Source organism: Podarcis muralis, chromosome 5, assembly GCF_964188315.1.
Source record: "Podarcis muralis chromosome 5, rPodMur119.hap1.1, whole genome shotgun sequence".
Taxonomy (NCBI): Eukaryota; Metazoa; Chordata; class Lepidosauria; order Squamata; family Lacertidae; genus Podarcis; species Podarcis muralis.
Window position 1 is genome coordinate 48,892,026 of NC_135659.1, and position 21,389 is coordinate 48,913,414.

The 21,389-nt window shown below is 40.1% G+C and overlaps 1 protein-coding gene across 1 annotated transcript; it reads right to left on the reverse strand.

Annotated features, from left to right (window-relative positions):
• Positions 1-3,942: 3,942 nt before the first annotated feature.
• LOC144327801 (cytochrome P450 4B1-like) lies at positions 3,943-20,770 on the reverse strand. The gene is made up of 12 exons (XM_077928757.1): positions 20,542-20,770; positions 19,070-19,211; positions 18,354-18,398; positions 17,689-17,816; positions 14,161-14,291; positions 13,167-13,318; positions 10,965-11,071; positions 10,347-10,537; positions 9,185-9,318; positions 8,600-8,664; positions 6,289-6,371; positions 3,943-5,958 (listed from the first exon to the last, which is right to left on the reverse strand). Exons 1-12 carry the CDS (start codon positions 20,737-20,739, stop codon positions 5,790-5,792), a joined length of 1,545 nt encoding a protein of 514 aa, XP_077784883.1. The 5' UTR covers positions 20,740-20,770; the 3' UTR covers positions 3,943-5,789.
• Between the last annotated feature and the right edge of the window lie 619 nt (positions 20,771-21,389).

The following is a 21,389-nucleotide window of genomic DNA, read 5'->3' on the forward strand; positions in this document are numbered from 1 at the left end:
GGAGTTGTAGTCCAACAACTTCTGGCTACCCAAGGTGGAAAAGAGCACTGCTCTAGGTTTGGTTGGAGGAAGTTAGCAGCTTGGAGCTATTCGCGGCCCTGCTACTGAACTAAGCCACCCTAAGAAGCAGTGCATGCAATGGGCTCCCAGCTGGGGTTAGGTTAGCTCAAGAAAGGAAAAAATACATGGCTTATATCTAAAAAGTGTCTCCTTTTCTATAAAATTATTGTTTTATTCATATGGTAGTGTTTGCAGATTTAGATTGCTTAGTTAACCTTTTTTTTAAAAAAAAAAAGGTTAATACACATCCATAAGGTGTACAAGAAGGCAATATTATAATTTTTCTTATTTGTAACTTCTTAACTGGCTTTGATATTATTCTCATCCAGGAAACCTGGCACACCGGGGAGCTGTCGTTAAATGGCTTTCATACCTTCTCCCACAGGGTCAGTAAAAAGGGGCAGGTTTGGATGAGCAAGGGTAGGGCTAGGAATTCTTGTTTATTTAACTTTACAAGCTGTTTTCCCCTCAGGTTTCATCTGAATCATTAATCAGTTTTTAAACCTGCTTTCTTTCTGCTCTGCTTTGGCCTCCCCTTATCAGTTTCATTTCAACCTCTCAGATGGAGAACATACACTGGTTAAGCATGAACAAGCCATTGAACTCAAATTTCAAGAAGAAAAAACAGCCACCAAATTGTACAGTAATTATATAAAGTTTATGTTTGATTATGCTCCTTTGTGGATGCAAATCTGCTAATCTTTCCCCACTTTTAGGTAACATTGGATATGAGAAACAGGTCCATCACAAATGCAAAGAGTTGAATGCCAAATATGGGGGCTGGGGAGTAGAGGTTGAATGTGTGACTACAGATTATCAACTTGGGGAGGCCACAATACATGGCGTTACCCTGTTCAAAATTTCAGCCCTCCAGCCCTCCTGATTACACCTGTAATCAATAAAGTTGTGCCCCCCCCCGATTCTTGCCTTGTCCGATTTGTTCCTGTACACCATAGCTCTTGGCTTCATACAGGGGTGGAGTGTACTATAACTGGGCCCACAATGGCCCCTTACCCTGCTTTCCCTGTTGCAGCCCTTCATGGGCATCCCTACATTCACAAGGTGCCAGGAGTCATGTCCCAGATGCTAGCCATTCTATATTCCCCAGCTGGCTGCATGGCAGGGCAGGGTAGCCCATCAAATGTAAAGTTGTGGCCATTTTCTTCCTTAGATTGTTGTCTTGTCAAGTATGTTCTTTTACACCATAGCTATTGGCTTCACACAGGGTTGGAGGGCTCTGCAACTGGGCCTCAAATGGCCACTTACCCTGCTTTGGATGGGGGGGGGGGTTGCAGCCCCTTGCTGACAGCCCTCCATTCACAAAGTGTCAGGAGTTACATCCCAGAGGCTGGCCATTCTACATTCCCTGGCCAGCCACATTGCAAGGCAGCATAGCCCATCAAATATAAAGTTCCAACTGTCCAATCATGTGCAGTCTACCGAACCAGCACAGCTGTCCCCAAGCCAGCTACCTCGCTGGTGCAAACAGACTGAACAACAACATTAATGAAGCGGCACATTTGATAGAAAATATCTTTTCAGAATGTGACTATCCTCACCTTTCCCCCCCTTCAGAGCTGGATCCAGATCACTGTTATTGGGAAATGTTGTTTTACTAGCCGCATGCAGGGTGCTTAAGTATTTTATCAGGGGAACTATCTAGTACATCCAGAATTACCTGATATTCAAAGAAGATACAATGGTACCTTGGTTTACAACCATAATCCGTTCTTGAGGTCCGGTTGTAAATCAAAACAGGTTTTAATCCAAGACGCGCTTTCGTCAATGGTGCCTCCCCCCCAAAATTGGTTGCAATCCCCCCCAAAAATGCGGGGTTGTAATCCAAAAAAAGGTACACGCACTTCCAGGTTTGACGTGGTTGTAATCCAAAATGATCGCAAACCAAGGTACCACTGTATCACAGTAGCCTCAGAGAAGGACATTTGAGGCAGATTTTAAACTTCTCATAGGGAAGAAGATATTCTTTGGCTTTTACATTTGCCTCATATTTTGTTCAACTTTTGTTTCTACTGAGAAACGGCAACTTCTTCCAGTTTGAATAAATGTTGTCAGCCAACCCCTGCTTTAGTTGGGCTTCCCTCATCATCTGCATGGACTGAATCCTATACTTCTGGAAAAGGGTCTATCAAGCCAGAGGCATCCCATGAGCCAGTCTCCCCTCAGGAACTGAAGTCTTTATACCAGTAGCTGCAAATTCCCCAATAGTGATAGGGGACATATTGGATTCAATTTCCTTTTTAAAAAAAAAAAATTTTAAACAATACACAATCTCTGAAATGATACAAGAAACAAAGCGCATTATTCAAAATTTGCCCTTCTCCGAATTTTGTGGTGTAATTCTCCAACATACACGGAAGTAAATTGTGCATAAAAATGCATGTACGTATTTGTGAAAATGAAGCCGAACAACACATTCTATTAATGACATTGCTTTGCAAAAATATACATATTAGACAAAATTACATACATTTGTATGCTAGGGAAAAAATGGCACTAATATTATTGATTTTCACGAGGACAGAGTGCCAAGTTTCAACCTATTTCCACCTTGGATCCCCAGATGATGTTGGATCACAAATCCCATAATCTTCCGCCATCTTAGTCAATGGTCAAGGATGATGGGAGTTTTAGTCCAACAACTTCTGGCTACCCAAGGTGGAAAAGAGCACTGCTCTAAGTTTGGTTGAAGGAAGTTAGCAGCTTGGAGCTATTCGCGGCCCTGCTACTGGACTAAGCCACCCTAAGAAGCACTGCATGCAATGGGCTCCCAGCTGGGGTTAGGTTAGCTCAAGAAAGGAAAAAATACATGGCTTATATCTAAAAAGTGTCTCCTTTTCTATAAAATTATTGTTTTATTTATATGGTAGTGTGTGTAAATTTAAATTGCTTGGTTAACCTTTTAAAAAAATGGTTAATATATTTCCATAAGTTATACAAGAAGTCAATATGATATTTTTTCTTATTTGCAACTTCTAGATTTATTACATTCTTCTCTTATCATAGTAATTTATATTCCATAGTTCAGGAAATAAATATTTCTAAGAAGGCTTACAATTAAATTACACATTTAATAACTACAACAAATATTTGTTACATATTTAAAAAGTCTTCAGGACCCTTCCCACAGAACAGTTCAGATGAGATCAGCAAAAGGAACGGGCATGTGTAATAAGAATTTTGAGGTCTTAGATATATAATAAATGTTCATAAATATACCAAGCAAACACGTACATAAATATATAAACCACATATCTGAAGCAGCACAGGAAGACAGTCCTGAAACCATTTTGACTCCCAAGCCGACCAAATGTTTCTCTGCAAGGAGGGAGGAGGTGAAAAAAACCTTCCTTGTTACAGGAATTGGGTAATCACCATTTCAAAAGAATGGGCAGACTACCAGGAAAGACAATCAGATAAGGCATTATCAGATAACCTGGCAGACAGGAAAAACAACAACATTCAAATTTCTGTTGTAGACCACCTTTTCTGTGATGTAGATATGATGTTTGTGGAGGATGGTCTTGGGTTACACCCCTTCTGTGATGTATGTATCATGTATGGAGAGGGTGGTCTTGAGCTCCAGGGCAGGGAATTTAAAATGTCTATATAAGGGCAGGCACACCTTTGTTCTGGGTCCTCCTCTGTCATCCGGTATGTGAGGGGAGCACCCTGTTGCAACAGCTTTAATAAAGATCAGGCTTACTAGCTGCTTTGCTTCTCAATATTCTCTGGTTGGTCTCTGTTATTTTCTCCTTCCAATAGAGAACCCACTTAAGGACTACAACACATGAGAAAGTCCAAAAGATCAGGATTTCTCCCTGTACAGAATAGTTATGATCTACTTATTATTAAACAGACTGATGCATACTTTGTTTTATTAAAAGAACAACCCCCAAAGTCGACAATGTAAAACAAATAAAAAGTTAAAATCCAGGCATATTTGTAAATAACCGAAGCTCTGCAGTAGACAGGTTCAATAGGCACAGGAGATAGTTTGCCATAAAATCACAGCAAGGTAGCAAAGAATTCATGACAATTAAATATCCTCTATCCCAACGTCCCATCTGCCAGGGGCAAATACTTGTCTAAAATAATTAACAGGGTCTTGGCTGGATAATGATTTGCTACCATCTTCTGGTAGCTATTTGCTCAACTAGTCTGATAGGACTGAAAAGAAGAAAGCTGCTGTTGAGCTAAGATAACTCCTAGTCTATCACTGTTTGAGGAGGTCAAATGAAAAAGAAAATTAACAGTTGCCCTTATTTGCCACTGTGTGAATTTTTCCAAGAAGGTAGCTTATTTTAAATGTTACAGAAGGGGATTCATTCATGACCACATACTGTGTTTTCATGATTAACAGTAGGAATATGGCCACTGTCCTAAGTCCAGCCCACCCAAATGAAGGTGACAGCCCATGCCCCATACATAATGTTCTTAATTAGAACATTAAAGTGTAATGGACAAAGGAAGGAACCTAAATAAGTAATACTCAAAGTAAACACTTTGAAACCAGTGGACTTAAGTTAATTCAGTGCAAACTGAAATTATAGAGGATAATACCAAATTATTAAAGAAAGCGTATAATATTTTATTAGAATGGGAAACTAAAAATGAAGAAGTCAAATCGGTAATGATTAAATGGGCACAAAATTCACGGACTGCATATTGCTGAAAGAGAATTACACGAAAATGATGTATAGACGGTATATTACACCTGTAAAAATGGAAAAAAATGTATAGAACAGGATAAAAAAACTGTTGGAAATGTAAAGAAAAGGAAGGCACATTTTATCCTATGTGGTGGAAATGCAAAATTGTTAAAAACCTTTTGGAAATGATATATAATGAATTGAAAAACATGTTTAAAATGACATTTGTAAAAAAGAAACAAACCCAGAAGCCTTTTTGCTAGGCATTTCAGGTCAAGAGCTACTGAAAGAAAAATTGAAAATATTCATGTATGCTACCACAGCGACAAGAATCTTATTAGGCCAAGGTTGGAAGACTGAAGAAGTACCAACAAAAGAACAGTGGCAAGAAAAACTGATGAACTATGCAGAATTAGCAAAGTTAACAGATAAATTGCATGAAAAGGACAATAGAGATTTTTAAAATGAATGGGGATCTTTTATAATCTATTTATAAAAACAACATAAAGAAATGGACTCATTGGTAGGTTTTGAATAAACACCCACAAATTTTATTTAATTAAAACATGGGGAAGACAATGTAATAACATTTAAAGTACATTAACATGCAGAAGGTAACAATTTTTTTTTGCAACAAACCAGAAAGGGAAGATGAGGGAAGTTACAGGGGGGGGGGAATGTAAAATTGGATAATTGCTATCTGTAATTTGTTATAAAAGAGGATATTCAATAAAATATTTCTTTTTTAAAACAGAACATTATAGTGTAATGGGCAAAGGAAGGAGCCCGAATAAGTGACGCTCAAAGTAAAACTTTGAAACCCGTGGACTTAAGTTAATCCAGTAAATTTATTTCCATGATTCTACTCTGAATATGATCTGGTAGGATAAAAGAAAGCATGTTGGGTTGAGAATGTAAAAGCGATTACTGAACATTTCTGTAGAAATTTCTTCTATAGAAGTGTACTGCATAATATTAATATTCATGGTGCCTTCCAATATTTATTGGCAGGAATTGAAAGTCCTGAAGCAAGCATTACTACTCTGGTAACAGCAGCCATCAGTGGAGAGCCTTCAGCTTCAGATATATCCCATTAGTGGATCGGGTGACAATTTGCGGCATGGGAATCGGGAGGTTGGCAGGATCAGGCAAAAGCTCAAAGCGCAGGAGCGTCAGGGCAAGAGCAACCTTCATCTCATTCATGGCAAACTGCTGTCCAATGCAGTTCCTGAGTAGAAGGAAGGGCAACATTACATTACAAACAGAAGAGCATTCCGCAGATGGTCAAATCAGGGCCTTTTCGGTTGTTGCTCCTTCACTTTTAGATTTCCCTTCCCAGAAATGAATATCTGGCACCATCTTTGTTCTCCTTCATATTCCCAACCCTTTTAGGCATTTGAGCATATATTGCTTTATGCTGGCAGTTAATTCTGCTTTGCTGTGGACTCATTCACAGTTTTATAAGCCTGGAACACAGTTGTGTCTTTCATGGAAGATTAATGTCAAAGTCTCCTTTTATGGAGGGAACAGTGCAAAGTATAGGTGAGAAAATATTTACCTTGGCCCTGCAGCAAAAGGCAAGAAAGCATATGGGTGGCGATGCTTTGAATTCTCTGTGGAGAATCTTAGAGGATTAAACTCCTACAGCAGAAAATAAGTCATGGAATTTTGTATTAGAATGGCAACAGATATAGTTGGAAAAGAGGAAAAGGGGGCATTCACAAAAAAGAATACTGTTCTATACCCACTTACTGGGTCATAATGCCCATTGAGCTCCATGGGGCCTAGTTCTGTATAGGATTATAGGATTCCACTCTTAGCAATATGTTTTCCCCAATCTAATATGAAGGAAAATTCCTTCACATCTATAATAAATGCCTGGGCCAAATGAGAGATATCTATAAATGCCTGGGCCAAATGAGACATGATGTTAATTGCAGCAGTGTGCATGTTTTTAAAACTGTACACAGCCATTGGGGTGTCTGACCAGCAACAGGCCTGCAGGGCTTGGGAGGGAAATGCTAACCTTTCCCCCCTGCTGTGGTGCTGATGTTGCTCCTGAAGTTGCTCTTTGAATGGAGAGGGAAGCCTACACAGTTTTTGTAAGCAGCACTTTAGGGACTGGTGGGTGGGTGGATTTTTGGCAGAATACTTCCATAGCTCCTGACCTGGATTAGGAATGTTTTCTGGATTAGGATTCCACAGCAGCTTTGCCAATATATTTTTGCAACGGTTTTCTTTTTGCAATATATTTTTGCCATTTTGTAAGTGCGTTAGCAAAAGTTTAAGAATCATCACCACACAACATTTGGCCTGTCCTTCTACTTAATTAGTACAGTATCTTCATCATATTGTTATCGAATTCTGTAGAGGGACACACTAAGCTTGACATCAGAGTGTTTGAAGATATATCCAAACATTTTTCTTTTTACTAACAGCTGCTGGCAGGAAAGGGATTTGGATCAGAGTCATGGCATAGGGAGGAATTTGGCTCTACATGCGCACACACGCACAGAAACACACACAGAGACACACACGCTTTCACCAGCATCTCTCTCTCATGCACACACTCTAGAGCTGGTAGTATCTACATAGGAAAATGCAGGCATCGCTTGTGTTTATATGTTTCTGCTCCACATTTAATATCATATCAGGGGGTAGATAGTTTAGTATTAGGCCATTGATATGAGGCAATGGACTAAATCAGCCTTTCTCACCTCCAAATTGGAATACTTCTGGATGTGTTTAGTAAGCTAAAACAAGCAAGAAACTGGTAAAACAAAACGCTGGGATAAATCCACACATCTAGTCACACAGTCAAAACAAAAAAAATTCCTTCCAGTAGCACCTTAAAGACCAACTAAGTTAGTTCTTGGTATGAGCTTTCGTGTGCATGCACACTTCTTCAGATACACTGAAACAGAAGTTGCCAGATCCTTCTATATAGTGAGAAGGTGGGGAGGGGTATTACTCAGAAGGGTGGTGGGAATGGGTGATTGGCAGATAGCTGTGATGAGCCTGTTGACGACTCTTAACGACTGCAATAGGTCTTACAGGGAAAAGCAAGGGGTGAGAAGGTGAAAAATGGCTTTGTCATGTATAATGAGATAAGAATCCAATGTCTTTGTTCAGACCAGGTCTCTCCATGGTTTTAAGTTTGGTAATGAGTTGCAATTCAGCAGCTTCTCTTTCCAGTCTATTTCTGAAATTCCTTTGTAGTAAAACAGCTACTTTGAGATCTTGTATAGAATGTCCTGGGAGATTGAAGTGTTCTCCTACTGGTTTCTCTGTCTTGTGATTCTTGATGTCAGATTTATGTCCGTTTATTCTTTGGCGTAAGGTTTGGCCTGTTTGTCCAATATAGAGAGCTGAAGGACACTGTTGGCATTTGATGGCATACACAACGTTAGACGATGAGCAATTAAATAGTCCCGAGATGGTATGTGTGATGTTGTTGGGGCCAGTAGATTGGATTCTTATCTCACTATATAGAAGGATCTGGCAACTTCTGTTTCAGTGTATCTGAAGAAGTGTACATGCACACGAAAGCTCATACCAAGAACTAACTTAGTCACACAGTTACAGATAGGTAGCCGTGTTGGTCTGCCATAGTCAAAACAAAAAAAATTCCTTCCAGTAGCACCTTAAAGACCAACTAAGTTAGTTCTTGGTATGAGCTTTCGTGTGCATGCACACTTCTTCAGATACACTAGTCACACAGTGTTAGTGTGACAAACAATTGGCCTCTTTTCTTAAAGAAATTGTATGTGTCTATGGCACTTATTCCACCATCTTTTCCTCAAAACATGTCAACTTCTCTCAGTCTCACCAGAAAGGTCTTGCTTAGGCTTTTCTCCTTTTATTATTACCTCAGGATTGTCCCAAATCTCAGGATTTCTGTGAAGACCATAAACATCCAATGCAGTTAGAAAGCCTATGAAAAAAAGAGACACATCATCTATTATCATTTCATCAGCAGTGGCATTTACCAAACCATTCATTCTCAATAACTTACTGCAAAGACAGGCAGATTTTCAGAGTTGTTGCACGGATAACCAGGATGATCCTGCACAGAGTACAGGAAGGCAGCTGGAAAGCATACGACTGTGCTTTCCTGGTCATGTAATATTTGTTTGTTTGCCCAAGGAATTCATTTAGGTGTAGGTGGGGCCTCAAGAGATAGTCCATCTAAGGCCTAGCAGCTCCAGAAACACATATTCCCTGTGTGCACGAATGTGAGTGTGTGCATGCAAGAGTGTGGGGTGGCCGCATCATAGTTGTCAGTAGCCCCACAAGGTAGGCCAAGGGTGAATGTGGTCCATAAAAGGTTAGAAACCCTTGATGAAGTTTAAGAGACAGTGGAATTGAATAATGAGAACAGTGTAAGAATGAAGATGGAAGAGGAAGGGACGAGTTCAAAGGAAGTCTGCAGAAGGGAGAGAGGGGAAGCCTACCTTTTGGTAAGGTTCGTCCATCAGCAAAAGTCACAGGAGAATTCAGTTCTCGTGCTATAAGAGGTACTGGAGGATAAAGCCGAAGGCTCTCCTTAATGCACATGGTGCTGTACGTCATCTTTCCCAAGTCGTCCCTTAAAGACACCGCCCAAAATTACTGAAGTTAAGTCGCATAAAGTTTTATTAAGATGAAGGAAAAAGGAGACAGGGTGGAATCCAGTACCTACGCTTTCCTTGCTCAATACAAGAGATGGGGAGAGGGGAGAAATTTGATTCAGTTCCTATTTAAGGTGAACTTACCTTACTCACACTTTCTGGAACAAGATGTGAACTGAAACACAGCCACCCTTCTAAATTTACACTTCTCCATCCAATTAACAAGTGCAAAAATGCACATGCTAGCTTAAAGCATGCATGGAGATGCATATATTAGTGAATATCTGTGCTTTTAGGGCTGTTTTTAGCAGGGTTATGCACTTCTTTTTTTTAAAAAAAAATTATATTGATTGTGGGGGTTTTAGGTTTATTTATTCTAACTTATTCTTTTTGACACCTTGTTTTGTTATAGTGTGAGAAAGGCAGTAAATAAGTAAAATGATTGATTGAATGAAATACAGCATACAAAACTGGGTTGTTGTTTTATTGTTATGGGAAATTAAACCATGCAGGAAGTCTACCTCGAAAACAAATCATGCAGGAATCCCACCTGAATAGAGGAGGCTCCCCTCTTTTGAAGTTATCAGGACATTAGAGACCAGGAGTATTGGTGGGCTCAGTCCACAGCCCATCTGTTGTAACTGTGTTACCTCTTCATGCAAGTAATGGGTGAGGGTGGCTAATTGTGTCCTACTTTTTGAAGAGCTGTCTCTTTTTGATAATAGATTTTGATTTTTGCATTATTTTTGGTGATACAAGCATGACTACACTAGCTACAGCACATCCGTGCAGCAGCCATAGCAGTGATTTAAATATAGAAATAGAAATCAGAGCTTCTTTTCCTACAGTATAGGACTGGCCCATCTTCCCTGGAACTTACACAACCTGAGGCCTGTGGTCAGACTACTATGATCCTAAACTACTCTGCAGTATTGCTGTCCTTCAGAAACCTCATAACATGACCCAGGAAATAAACATTTAAAGTTGAACAATAATTTAGTCTGACCATTGTATCTCTTCCTGTTGCCCAACAAGCTCCATGATCTCCTCTCTGCATCTCTGCTGATGTTCAGGGTTCTGGGCCATACAATAAAAGAGCCAAGAGATTCCACTAGCTGTGGTATCATGACCTTCGAACATGAATGTGTCCACTTCTGCACGTATGTCTTCATCGGACAATGGATTTCCATTTTCATCCTAACCGCACACGAAACATAGTGTTTTATAGGATTAGTGAGATCCAATATTTAAAGTTCTCCAAGACCCTCCTCCCTCTCCCAGCTCACATCAAAGAAGGGGGAGGTGCTTCAGAAAGCAGTTTGCCAAGCTGCTCTCTGAAGCACCACCCCCTCAATTAAACAGCTCACCTGGACCACCTGCCACCCATGGTGCTTGCTCACTCATGTGCCCACCATCCATTCTGCCATCATGCTGGAGTTAACATGGCCACCTGTCAGCAGCCACACAAACTGCAGTGTGATGATAGCTGTACAATTTTATGTATATATTACAGACCATGGGAGTTTTGCTTGGGCTTTGTCATCTGAACAGAATAGTGATGGCTGGAAAAGCCCTTAGCAATATAGCATGGCAGGCATAGGTGCATTATTTTTACAGTGTTCACCTTTGCGCAAAGAAGAATATCCAGAAAGTCCAAATGCCTCTTCTTCATAATCTTTTCAAGCTCCTTCTCATTCTTGAGGGAATCCTTCCTCTCTCTTATTACCTTCTCTGCATTGAAAACAAACAGTATGAAATGGATAAAGCTGGAGAGGAAGAAATGGAGAGGAAGAATGGCAGCGATAAAAATGAATTTACTTCCGAGAATGCTATTCTTATTTCAAAATATTCCTGTAATTAGAGGTACTAAACTATTTAAGGAGTGGCAAAGAACCCTTTCCAAATTTATATGGCAGGGTAAAAGACCTAGAATTAGTTTTAAGATCCTCACGGATAGGAAGGAAAGAGGGGGTTTCTCAGTACCTAACTTGAAACTCTACTACGAAGCTGCCAGTCTCTGCTGGATTAAGGATTGGATCACACCAGAAAATACTGATTTGTTAGACCTAGAAGGGACGGACAATAGGTTTGGCTGGCATTCCTACTTATGGCACAATAAAGAAAGGATACATAAGGGCTTTTCAAATCACATTATTAGGGGACCCCTCTTGGAAGTGTGGGAGAGAAATAAAAAACTTTTAGAATGGAAAACACCATGGTGGCTATCCCCAATGGATATACTAATAATAAAAAAGATTAATATGGAGGGAGAAAGGTTGACATACGAAGATGTATTGATAAGATCAGAAAGTGGATGGAAGATGAAAACGTATGAAGACTTAAAAGACAAGTTATCTGGCTGGCTACAATACCATCAAATAAACGCTATATGGACAATGGATAAAAAAATAGGTATGAATGAAAAAAAATCGAAGTTCCAGATAGAGATAATCGAAGGTAAACATAAATTATTATCTAAAATGTACGACATACTACTAGAGTGGGATACGAAAGATGAAGAAATAAAAGGGGTAATGACAAGATGGGCAATGGATCTGGGCTATAATATTGAGTATGATAAATGGTCAAAATTATGGATTAGCGGAATGAAATTTACAGCATGTGTAGCGCTTAGGGAGAACTTAGAAAAAATGATGTATAGGTGGTACATCACCCCAGCAAAGCTGGGGAAAATGTACAAAACAGGAAATAAGAACTGTTGGAAATGTAAGACAAAGGAGGGCAATTTCTTTCACATGTGGTGGACATGTGAAGAAATGAAGAAATACTGGGAACTCATATATAATGAGTTAAAAAATATATTTAAATATACATTTCCTAAACGTCCGGAAGCATTCCTACTAGGAATTGTAGGAGATGAGATTAAGAAAGAGGATAAAGTTTTATTTCAATACGCTACGACCGCGGCCAGATTGTTAATTGCTCAAAATTGGAAGAGTCAAAACACACTGTCAATTGGAGAGTGGCAAACAAAATTATTTGAATTCGTTAACTTAGCAAAATTGACACAAAAAATTAGGAACCAAAAGAATGCAAAGTTTATTAACGACTGGAACAAATTTATGACCTACATAGAAGGAAACTATAGAAACCTAAAGACTATAGCGGGTTTGATGTAAATCTCATGATGTATAAGCTAGTTATAAGTGTAAGCTGCAGGAGAACCAAACCATAAAGATTAAGAAGCCTGAAAGCAGGAGGGATGGAGGTCGGTAGGGGGGTGAAGAGAGACTCAGATCATGAAAGATATAAAGAAACAAAGGAGAGGATTAATAATTGAAATGAAAATTGTTTATTATTATTATTATTATTATTATTATTATTATTATTATTATTATTTCTTTTTATTCTTGGAATTCTGTTTATGCAACGATTAATTTAGATGTTGGCTTTATTTATTTATTTTTTCCTTTTTTCTTTTTGGCTATGTATATGAAACTCAATAAAAAGAATTAAAAAAAGAAGAAGAAAGAAATGGATAAAGCTATACCCAGGAGGCAAGCAGATATATTCAACCTTTTTAGATTTCTCTAACTTTCCTAATAAGTCCACTGTGTTACTAATCATTTAACCCATATTAATTTTTTAATTTTTTTTTCTTCTTTTCACACCTACATTTTATATGCCCTTAATACATCATACCAAGACTTTTACAATTTTTTATTTTTCCTGATGGTACTGAAACATCATGTTTTTACTTTTGAATTTTCTATTATGAAAAAAAATTATATATTAGCTCAGAAGAAGAAGAGGAGGGGGACGAGGAGGAAGAAGAACTTGTTGCCAGGGAGTAAAAGATACATACCTGTGTGATGATGGGCTATTTTGGAAGCTTTGTAAAACTGACGCCCTTTGGAGCTCAACCGGTAAATGAGATCATTGTGATGCCAAGGTGTTTTCAGTCTCTGATAAACCAGGAAGCTGAGATCAAATATAGTTTGAATGTAGGAATTATCTCTGTGGACAGTAGGAAAGTGGAAACAAATATAAGCACAAAATGAAGACAAAAAGGGTTAGATGGCATGTTTATTAAAAGTCCCATTTCTAGATCCATTTCTATTTGAGATTGGAGGCTAGGGGAGAGTGGCATTGTTTTGTACTAGTTCCACTCCTTCTTTGATGGTTGTTTACAGAGGGTGATGCTTGGGGAGTTCTTCTCAGCTCCATAGAACCTTTAATGTGGGGTTCATCAGGGTTGAATTTTATCCCCCACAACATCTGCATAACACTCCTGAGTGGAGTTATCCAGAGTTTTGGAGTATGTTGTCAGCAATATGCTGATTAAACACAGTTCTGCTTCTCCTTTACATCTGCAGGTGTGGCAGTGTTGGGGCATTAAATTGCCTTGGTATGAGCACCAAGAAATTGATGCTCAATCCAGATAAGACTGAAGCACTGTTAGTGAGTGGTTCCTTGGACTGGATGGATGGGAGGCTGGGTGCTCTTGATGGGGTTACACACCCTCTGAAGGAATGGATACATAATTTGGGGGTACTTCTGGATCATTTGCTGTCACTTGAGGCCTAGGTGGCATCAGTGGCAAGGAGTTCCTTCCATCAACTTCGGCTAGTGGCCAAGCTGTATCCCTATCTGGATACACAACTTCTGTTGTGTATACTTTGGTAACCTCTATGTTATAATATTGCAACACGTTATACATATGTCTACCTCTGAAGACAGCTCAGAAAGTTCAGCTGGTGCAGAATTCAGCAGCCAGGTCGCTCATGAGGGCAAGATGGTTTGCGCATGTTACACCTGACTGCGCTGGCAGTCTTATACTCTTATAATCTTATACTCACCTGTCTGTTTCAGCATTTTTCTGGTAGCTGAAGGCACATTTCATAATAGTATCAAGAGTCATCAGACTGACATGTTCGAACATCTCCACTGATGCTGTGCCATTCTTTGGTACCAGCTTTCCCCATGTATCCTAATATTTTAGGAAAGGGATAGAAATGAGAAGTCTCATTCTGGGAAAGTCTCTAGAATGATTAGATGATTCATTATTAGATACTGGAACAATATATGATCTGCTGTGGTCAATATATGAAAACTTTAGATCGTCCAGTATGTCAGTGACTGCCCAACTATGGATTTTGATAGTTAATTGCAGAATAAGTTATATTTATTTTCTGGACTTCCGGGTCAGCGCCATCGACTAATGGCGGATTCCCTCCGAGCTCCGGAGGGATCGGCTCCGCGGGATCGGGTCTTGCCGCTGCGGCAAAGCGGGGACCCTTAAAAATCACAGGCGGTGAAGCCTGTAAACGTGGGGACTCGGCGGGCACCTTTTGCGCCCACCCGAGCTGCGAAGCCTTTTTAAAGGCTACGGAACGGTACGGGGTGAGCGACGTGGTGCTGAGAGTCGACTGCTTCTTCCGTGCAGTGAAGCCGCACAGCCGTGGTCGGAGAGTGCTGACTTCTTTTTGTGAACAATTGGACTCTAAAGTAACAACCCGTGAGTAGTACGGAAATCGGGACTTTAAAGAATTTTTTTTTAATGAATTAGGCATGATCGGGCAAGGCGTAAACAGGAAGTCCGTCTTCCCTCTATGTAAACACCTTAAAGCAAAGGACCCGTTAACTAAGGTCGAGAGAATCTTTCTTTTTTCTTTTCTTTTTTTGCAAAAGATCTTAATTCCACGGTTTGGCATTATATGGAATTTTACTGGAAGCAGGGGAGCCTGTGGACAAAGAATTAAATTTGGGAGCTGAAGCGCCACCCCCCAGACCCGGGAGTGTTCCGCGAGAGGCATTGAAGAGTCTGACAGCTGTCAAGTTAGCTTTCAAGACGGGAAAAGAATATTTTGTTTCTGTTGCTTTTGCTGGTTACATTTGTTGCAATTTGCTGAAAATAAGGAAAGGCTGATACAAACTAATCAGATTTTTGGTTTTGAGCTGAAAGGAACATTAAGGAACTAGAATCCCTCTAGAGGGGGTTTTGGGACATTACAAGAATGGCTGGAGGAGGGAAAATTCAGGCTGAACTGAACAGAGCATTTGTTCTCTTGGGAAAGTTACAAGGCCAAATTGATGTTTTGGCTACAAGAGTTTCAACTCTGGACTTAACAGTAAATACCATCATTGAATTTGATAAGGATTTGGAACAGGAAGCCTATCTAACTGGACAAACAGAGAAGCTTGAGAGCTTTGAGAATTTGGAGAAGGAAATATATGTTGCCACTAAAGAAAAGGAAGGAGGAGCTGTAATTCTGCAGAAGCCAAAGGAGAGCGGTAACTTGAGGCCTGACATGATGGCAACAAAGGAAAATAAAAACTTGATGTGGAAAGTCTGGCCTGAATTGGAGAGTGAAAAATGGAGAGATCTTCTTGTGTGGAGATCTGAAGACGTAAGGATTACAAATTTGATTAAGGTGGAGGTTGGAGCTGTGGGGATAAACGGACTTGAAATGAACATGAAACAAGATTTGGAACACCCCATAGGCTTTAAGTATGGAGGTTTGGACGAAAGAAATATGGATCGTGTTGGGCCGGAGCTTCTCCAAGATTTGGTGTTTAACATTAAGGACTATAAAAAAAACCGGCAGAGAGGAAGTGAGAGAGAATTAAGAGCCTCGGATGTTAGATCTCCAGGCTGACTGTATATTGAGATTGATAGACATTTGTTGGGGACTGAAACCGGGAAGGGGGTATGAGTGGAATAGAAATTGGGAATTTAAAGGGTATATAATTATAATTTGTTTTCTTTTGTTTTGTTTTTTTGCATTATTATTTGTATGAAAACTGGGAAATTCGTGGAAGGGAATTATGGTCGATCTTAGAAAATGTTTTAAGAATAAGTATTGATGAACAAGTTTGGATGAGAGCTAAGATTAGATAAAGTAAAATTGGTTTCTAAGGTGAATTAAATCAGGTGAGGACTTGCTGAGCTAATAATTTGAATTGGAATACATAGAGGGGAGATGTGAGGAGGTCCGAGAAATAAGTTAAAAGAAAAGTAAGTAATGGAAATTCTATGTGTTTTTAATTTTTTTTTGTTTGTTTTCTTTTCTTTCTTTTTTTTTTTTGCACTTTGTATTACTTTGGAAATGCTAATAAATTTTCATTTTAAAAAAAGTTATATTTATTTTCTGAGGTGCTTTGATTATTTCTTATTCTGGGTCCTTTCATGTACTCACATCACTGAAGGTGAAATTGCACATTACAAGGTAATGACAGTGATGTTTACCCCATAATACTAAGGCATGGCATGGCAGAGAGCATTTCCAAAGGAGAATCATTGGGTGAGAAGTACAGGTGCTTAACCCTTTCCCCATACATCAATTTGCCTAGACCCCTCCTAGCAGTGGAGGCTAGTTCATTAGGATGACTGGAGCACTGTCCCATCAACCTCAGGGTTTTTACGTATAACCAGTCAAAGGCATGCCTGTGTCTTTAGCCTCAGTGTTGCATTTCTAGAACTCGGCATGGAGTAAGATTAGTTGGCTCTGCCTGTCATTTGCTCTGGCGCCACTTATTTTTGACCACCCTGCCTTCTACCCTCCTGGTCGCAATGTGCATCAGCCACCACTGTCTGCTGGGCAGTTTCCTCTACTGGCTCGTAAGCCTAGTTCAGGAACACACATAAAGCCTGTGGGGAGGAAATGTGGGGAAGAATGAAGAGGCATGAGACAGAATTGAGCATTCTCCATGCTGCCCATTAACTTTCCCCTGCAAATGATCCTTGCATTTCGGAAATGGTTTTGCTAAGATTATGTGCGGCTGTCCTCTGAGAGAGACTCAACTGTGTGCTTCAGGATTGGGTGGCTGAATGTGTACCCTGAAACAAAGAAGACAGGTCAGGAGATCCTCAGGAGCTAATGAACTGATCATTAATACACAGGACTATAAAGGAAAGGGTGATAGCAGGCATTCTAGTCAAAAACACTGTCTGCAAATGTAAACACAGTTTTGACATACAATTCTAGCTAATACAACACTGAAGAACCCTTCAAAGTGATACATTTTAATATTCCACAAAGAAAGCTAATGGTAGTCAGCATCTGTTTATCTTGAGAAAGTGAATGAACTAATTAAGACAATATTAAGGTTCACAGGTTTATGAAGGAATTTTAGAATTCAATGCTGCTGCAAACTCATTGCCTGCAACCCAAAGGGCTGCTCAACTAGCTTCACACTTTGATGGGGGCTTCTGACTCAAACTTTTCAAAAGATCTTTGTGGTATGTCAGATGAGGCTTTCAGGTCAAAGAAAGAGTCTGCTCTGGCCCTCTGAGTCTGCTCAAAGCAGGACTGAGATCATGAAGGTGGATGAGCAACTTCTTAGACTGGAGCTGACCTCCTGAAAGTAGCAATGGGGTTTCTTACCAGCATCTCCTTGACTGATTCTGCCATAAGAGTCACATAAGGCTTCAGAATATTGTAATGGAATCCGGGAGTCAGCAGTTTCCGGTGCTGCTGCCACTTTGGCCCATTCAGGACGAGAAGCCCCCTTCCTGCCAGGAAAAGGAAGTAAAATGAGGAACAGAAGCCCAAGTAATGTTGTCTTTCTTAGGCGCATACACCAGGGTCAGGGTCACATGGTAAATTATCCACCACAGATGACAGGGTTTACAGCACTATATTTGACCCATTGAAGTAGGCACTTAATTGCTGGAACAATTCAAGTTAAGAATCTATTTACCTACTAAAGGATTTCTGAAGCATGAAATGCAGTGTGTATATTTCCTTACAACCCGAGAAGTCCATCTTCACATACTCTATAAGGACTTTTGAAATTGTAGGGAAACATACTATAGAGTTTGATTCTTCAGCAACACGGGCAGAAATCAGTTGGCCAAAGGAATAAAGCTGGCACTGTAGCCTCCTGTAAGGCACCAGTGGGGAAGGCACCAGCTTAACAAATACTAGCAGCTTCCCATAGACCCAAAGGAACATTGAACTTTGAAAGCTGAGAATATATGTATATGCTTGATACAAGAATATCACAGAAAATATAAGGGTGCATAAAATTAGTGAGAGAAAATACATACCAATCCATGGAATTAGGAAGCTGTATGTTACAAGAGATTTAGGATCTGAATAGTTTGATAAAAGAGAGAAAATGAGCTTAGCAGGAGATGGTAAAAAACTATTTATGAGAACAAATTTAAATGTTTAATTTGCTAAATTGTACTCTGTTGCCTCAATCTAGGGGATTCCTATGGGCACCCAAAGCTCCCTCACTTGCCTCTCCTTGCTTTTCAGCAGCCAGATCCAAGGCACAATCCCACATCTTTGCACATGTGAATTAAGAGGAACAACCTTTGCAGGCCCAGCTTACTCCAAGGTGTGACCATATCCCTGACCAGCCTTGGGGACTCCTGCGATTTGTTGGGCAAATAGTTGTGCTTCCCCCAATTTCCAAAAGGAAATATCCAGTTCTCTAATGTACTTGTTGAACTTTGTACCCTGCAATGTGCCTTCTCTACCAATCTGATTTGAGCATTAAAGACTTGGGTAGAACTAGAGCTGGGAGCTGGGAGTTCTTTGCCTGGCAGTGAGGGACTGATGGGAATTGGAGTTCAAAACATCTTGAAGGCACCAGGTTGGGGAAGGTTGCTTTAGGATGCCCTTGAAATATGAATCACTTACATTTATTTCTTGTCTTACAAAGAGCAATGCAACTTACTGCATGAATAATTTTGACAGCTTCCAGCATACTCATGTAACTGCACAATGAGAGGGACATAAGATACAAATTTCTTACCGCCTCTGCTGTACACGGCCTTTGCATATTCAGGGTGGTTGATGCACAGGAAAGCCAAGAAATTTCCATACCAACGTGGATAACAGTGCGGGTACTTTTCTGTCCATGCAGCTGCGTTCAGGAATTCTTCCTCAGGTTTCATCTGTATCGGTAACCAATTTACCGATTGTAATTAAATGTTTAGTTCAGGATGAAAACAGATAATCAGGTAATGTAATAGTGTATAACTTTCAGCTGGGATGCATATGTAACAAAGGAATAATTCACCCACTTGGCTCAATCCTCAGTCTTTTTAAACCTGTTTCTTTCTGTTCTGCATTGGCCTCCCCTTATCAATTTCATTTCAGACTCTCAGGTGTAGAAGAACACACACTGGTTGAGCATGAATAAGCCATTGAACTATAAATGTTAAGGGGGGGGGGGGAACAGCCACCAAAGAGTACATTTAGAAAAGCATTTTTTCTTGTTGGAATAAATTGAAACATTATACATAAAATTATAATATAATATTTATGCCTGAATCTGTGAATCATTCTTCAACTTTAGGTAAAATTGGACAAGAGAAACAGGTCCATCACAAATGCAAACTGTTGCATGCCAAATATGGGAGTCAGGGTTAGAGGTTGAATATGGAATTAGAGATCAGCATATTAGGGAGGCCACAATACGTGGCAATACCCTGTTCAAAATTTCAGCACTCCAACAGGAAAATGAAATGGATATAGATGTGAACCAAAGTCCACCTCCACCTGTAATCAATAAAGTTGTGGCCTTCCCCCCTCCCAAATTGTTGTCTTGTCAAGTATGTTCCATTACACCATAGCCGTTGCCTTCACACAGTAGGGGGGGCTATGACTAGGCCCACAATGGCCATGTACGCTGCTCCTAGTGGGCGGCAGTTGCAAGCCCTTGTTGGCGGTCCTCCATTCAGAAGGTGCCATGAGTCACGTCCCAGTGACTAGCTAATGTAGATTCCTTGGCCAAATCTAAATTCCAACAGTCCAATCATGTGCAGCCAATGTGCAGCCAACAGTCCAATCATGTGGAGCCCAGTCTGCTGAACCAGCACAGTCCCCAAGCCAGCTGCCTTGCAGGTGCCAGGAGACTGAATGACAACATTAATGAAACAGCACATTTGATAGAAAATATCCTTTCAGAATGTGACATGAAGCTGAGAAAGCACTCGGCAAGAAATAATTATTCTGTGTCACATCATAAAGTTTAAATCCATTGATTTCATCTATGTTTCTGATATCTATCTTTCCTGATGTAGTCTTTGCATGCCAACAACAATAAAAACCAGATTTATCCTTGTTTATGGTGAGTCCCGCAACACTTCCCAAGTTTGTCTATAGCTTATATTGTGTTTTAATAGCTTCACTTCTGGGTATAAGAAAATAGCTGTATCATCAGTAAATGCAATTTTACAAAGAGAGACCCAACATCTCACCAGGAAAGTCAGATTCCCTTACCATGTGGACATGGCCATACAGCCAGTGGCTGGGAGGTCCTGGGAAACTCCTGAAACCCTTGATCAGTTTCTGCCTTGTCTGGAATAGCTGGATGGCTTTCAGAGCGACGCAGATGAAGATCAATGCCACAGTCCAATGGAGAAACCGAGAGGGACTCGCCGGTAGCCAGGACCACAAGAGATTGATGACAATTTCCATAATCAGCTGCCTGCTGCTTGCTTTGCTCCAGTAGCTAGAATAAGTCCTCAAAAGGTTTGCTGTTTTCCTGGCTTTGTCTTGTGAGCTGCATCAAATTACTAAAACAACTTTGTGGCAGGTGTTGCTGCAGGAATCTGGGAACTGTTTAAACCTCCACCCACACACTCTAATTAGTTTCACCCGCTGGGTGCTGAATCCTCCCCTTTTCCTCACTTCAGAGCTGTACCAGATCACTGTTATTGGGAAATGTTGTTTTAATTAACTGCATGAAGGGTCATAATGTACTTTATCAATGGGAGTATTTGGTATACCCAGAATTCACTGATATTCAGAGAAGATATCACAGTGACTTCAAGGAGGACTGATATAGAGAAGGGCAATTGATAGAGAAGAAAATATTCTTTCGGTTTTACGTTTGCCTCTTATTTTGTGTAGTGTTTCTACTGAGGAATAGCAACTTCTTCCAGTTTGAATAAATGTTGTCAGCCAACCCCTGCTTGAGTTGGGCTTCCCTCATCTGCATGGACTGAATCCTATACTTCTGGAAAAGGGTCTATCAAGGCAGAGGTATCTCCTGAGCCAGTCTCCTCTCAGGAACTGAAGTCTTTATACCAGTAGCTGCAAATTCCCCAATAGTGATAGGGGACATA

What these genes read in the sequence shown, in the direction of transcription:
- LOC144327801 (XM_077928757.1), bottom strand. Translation starts at nt 20,739, where the DNA reads ATGGAAATTGTCATCAATCTCTTGTGGTCCTGGCTACCGGCGAGTCCC. An exon ending in TGTATGGCCATGTCCACATG is followed by an intron (nt 19,212 to 20,541) that starts GTAAGGGAATCT and finishes TTACCGATACAG; the next exon opens with ATGAAACCTGAGGAAGAATT. An exon ending in TGGACGAACCTTACCAAAAG is followed by an intron (nt 8,665 to 9,184) that starts GTAGGCTTCCCC and finishes TTTTTTTCATAG; the next exon opens with GCTTTCTAACTGCATTGGAT.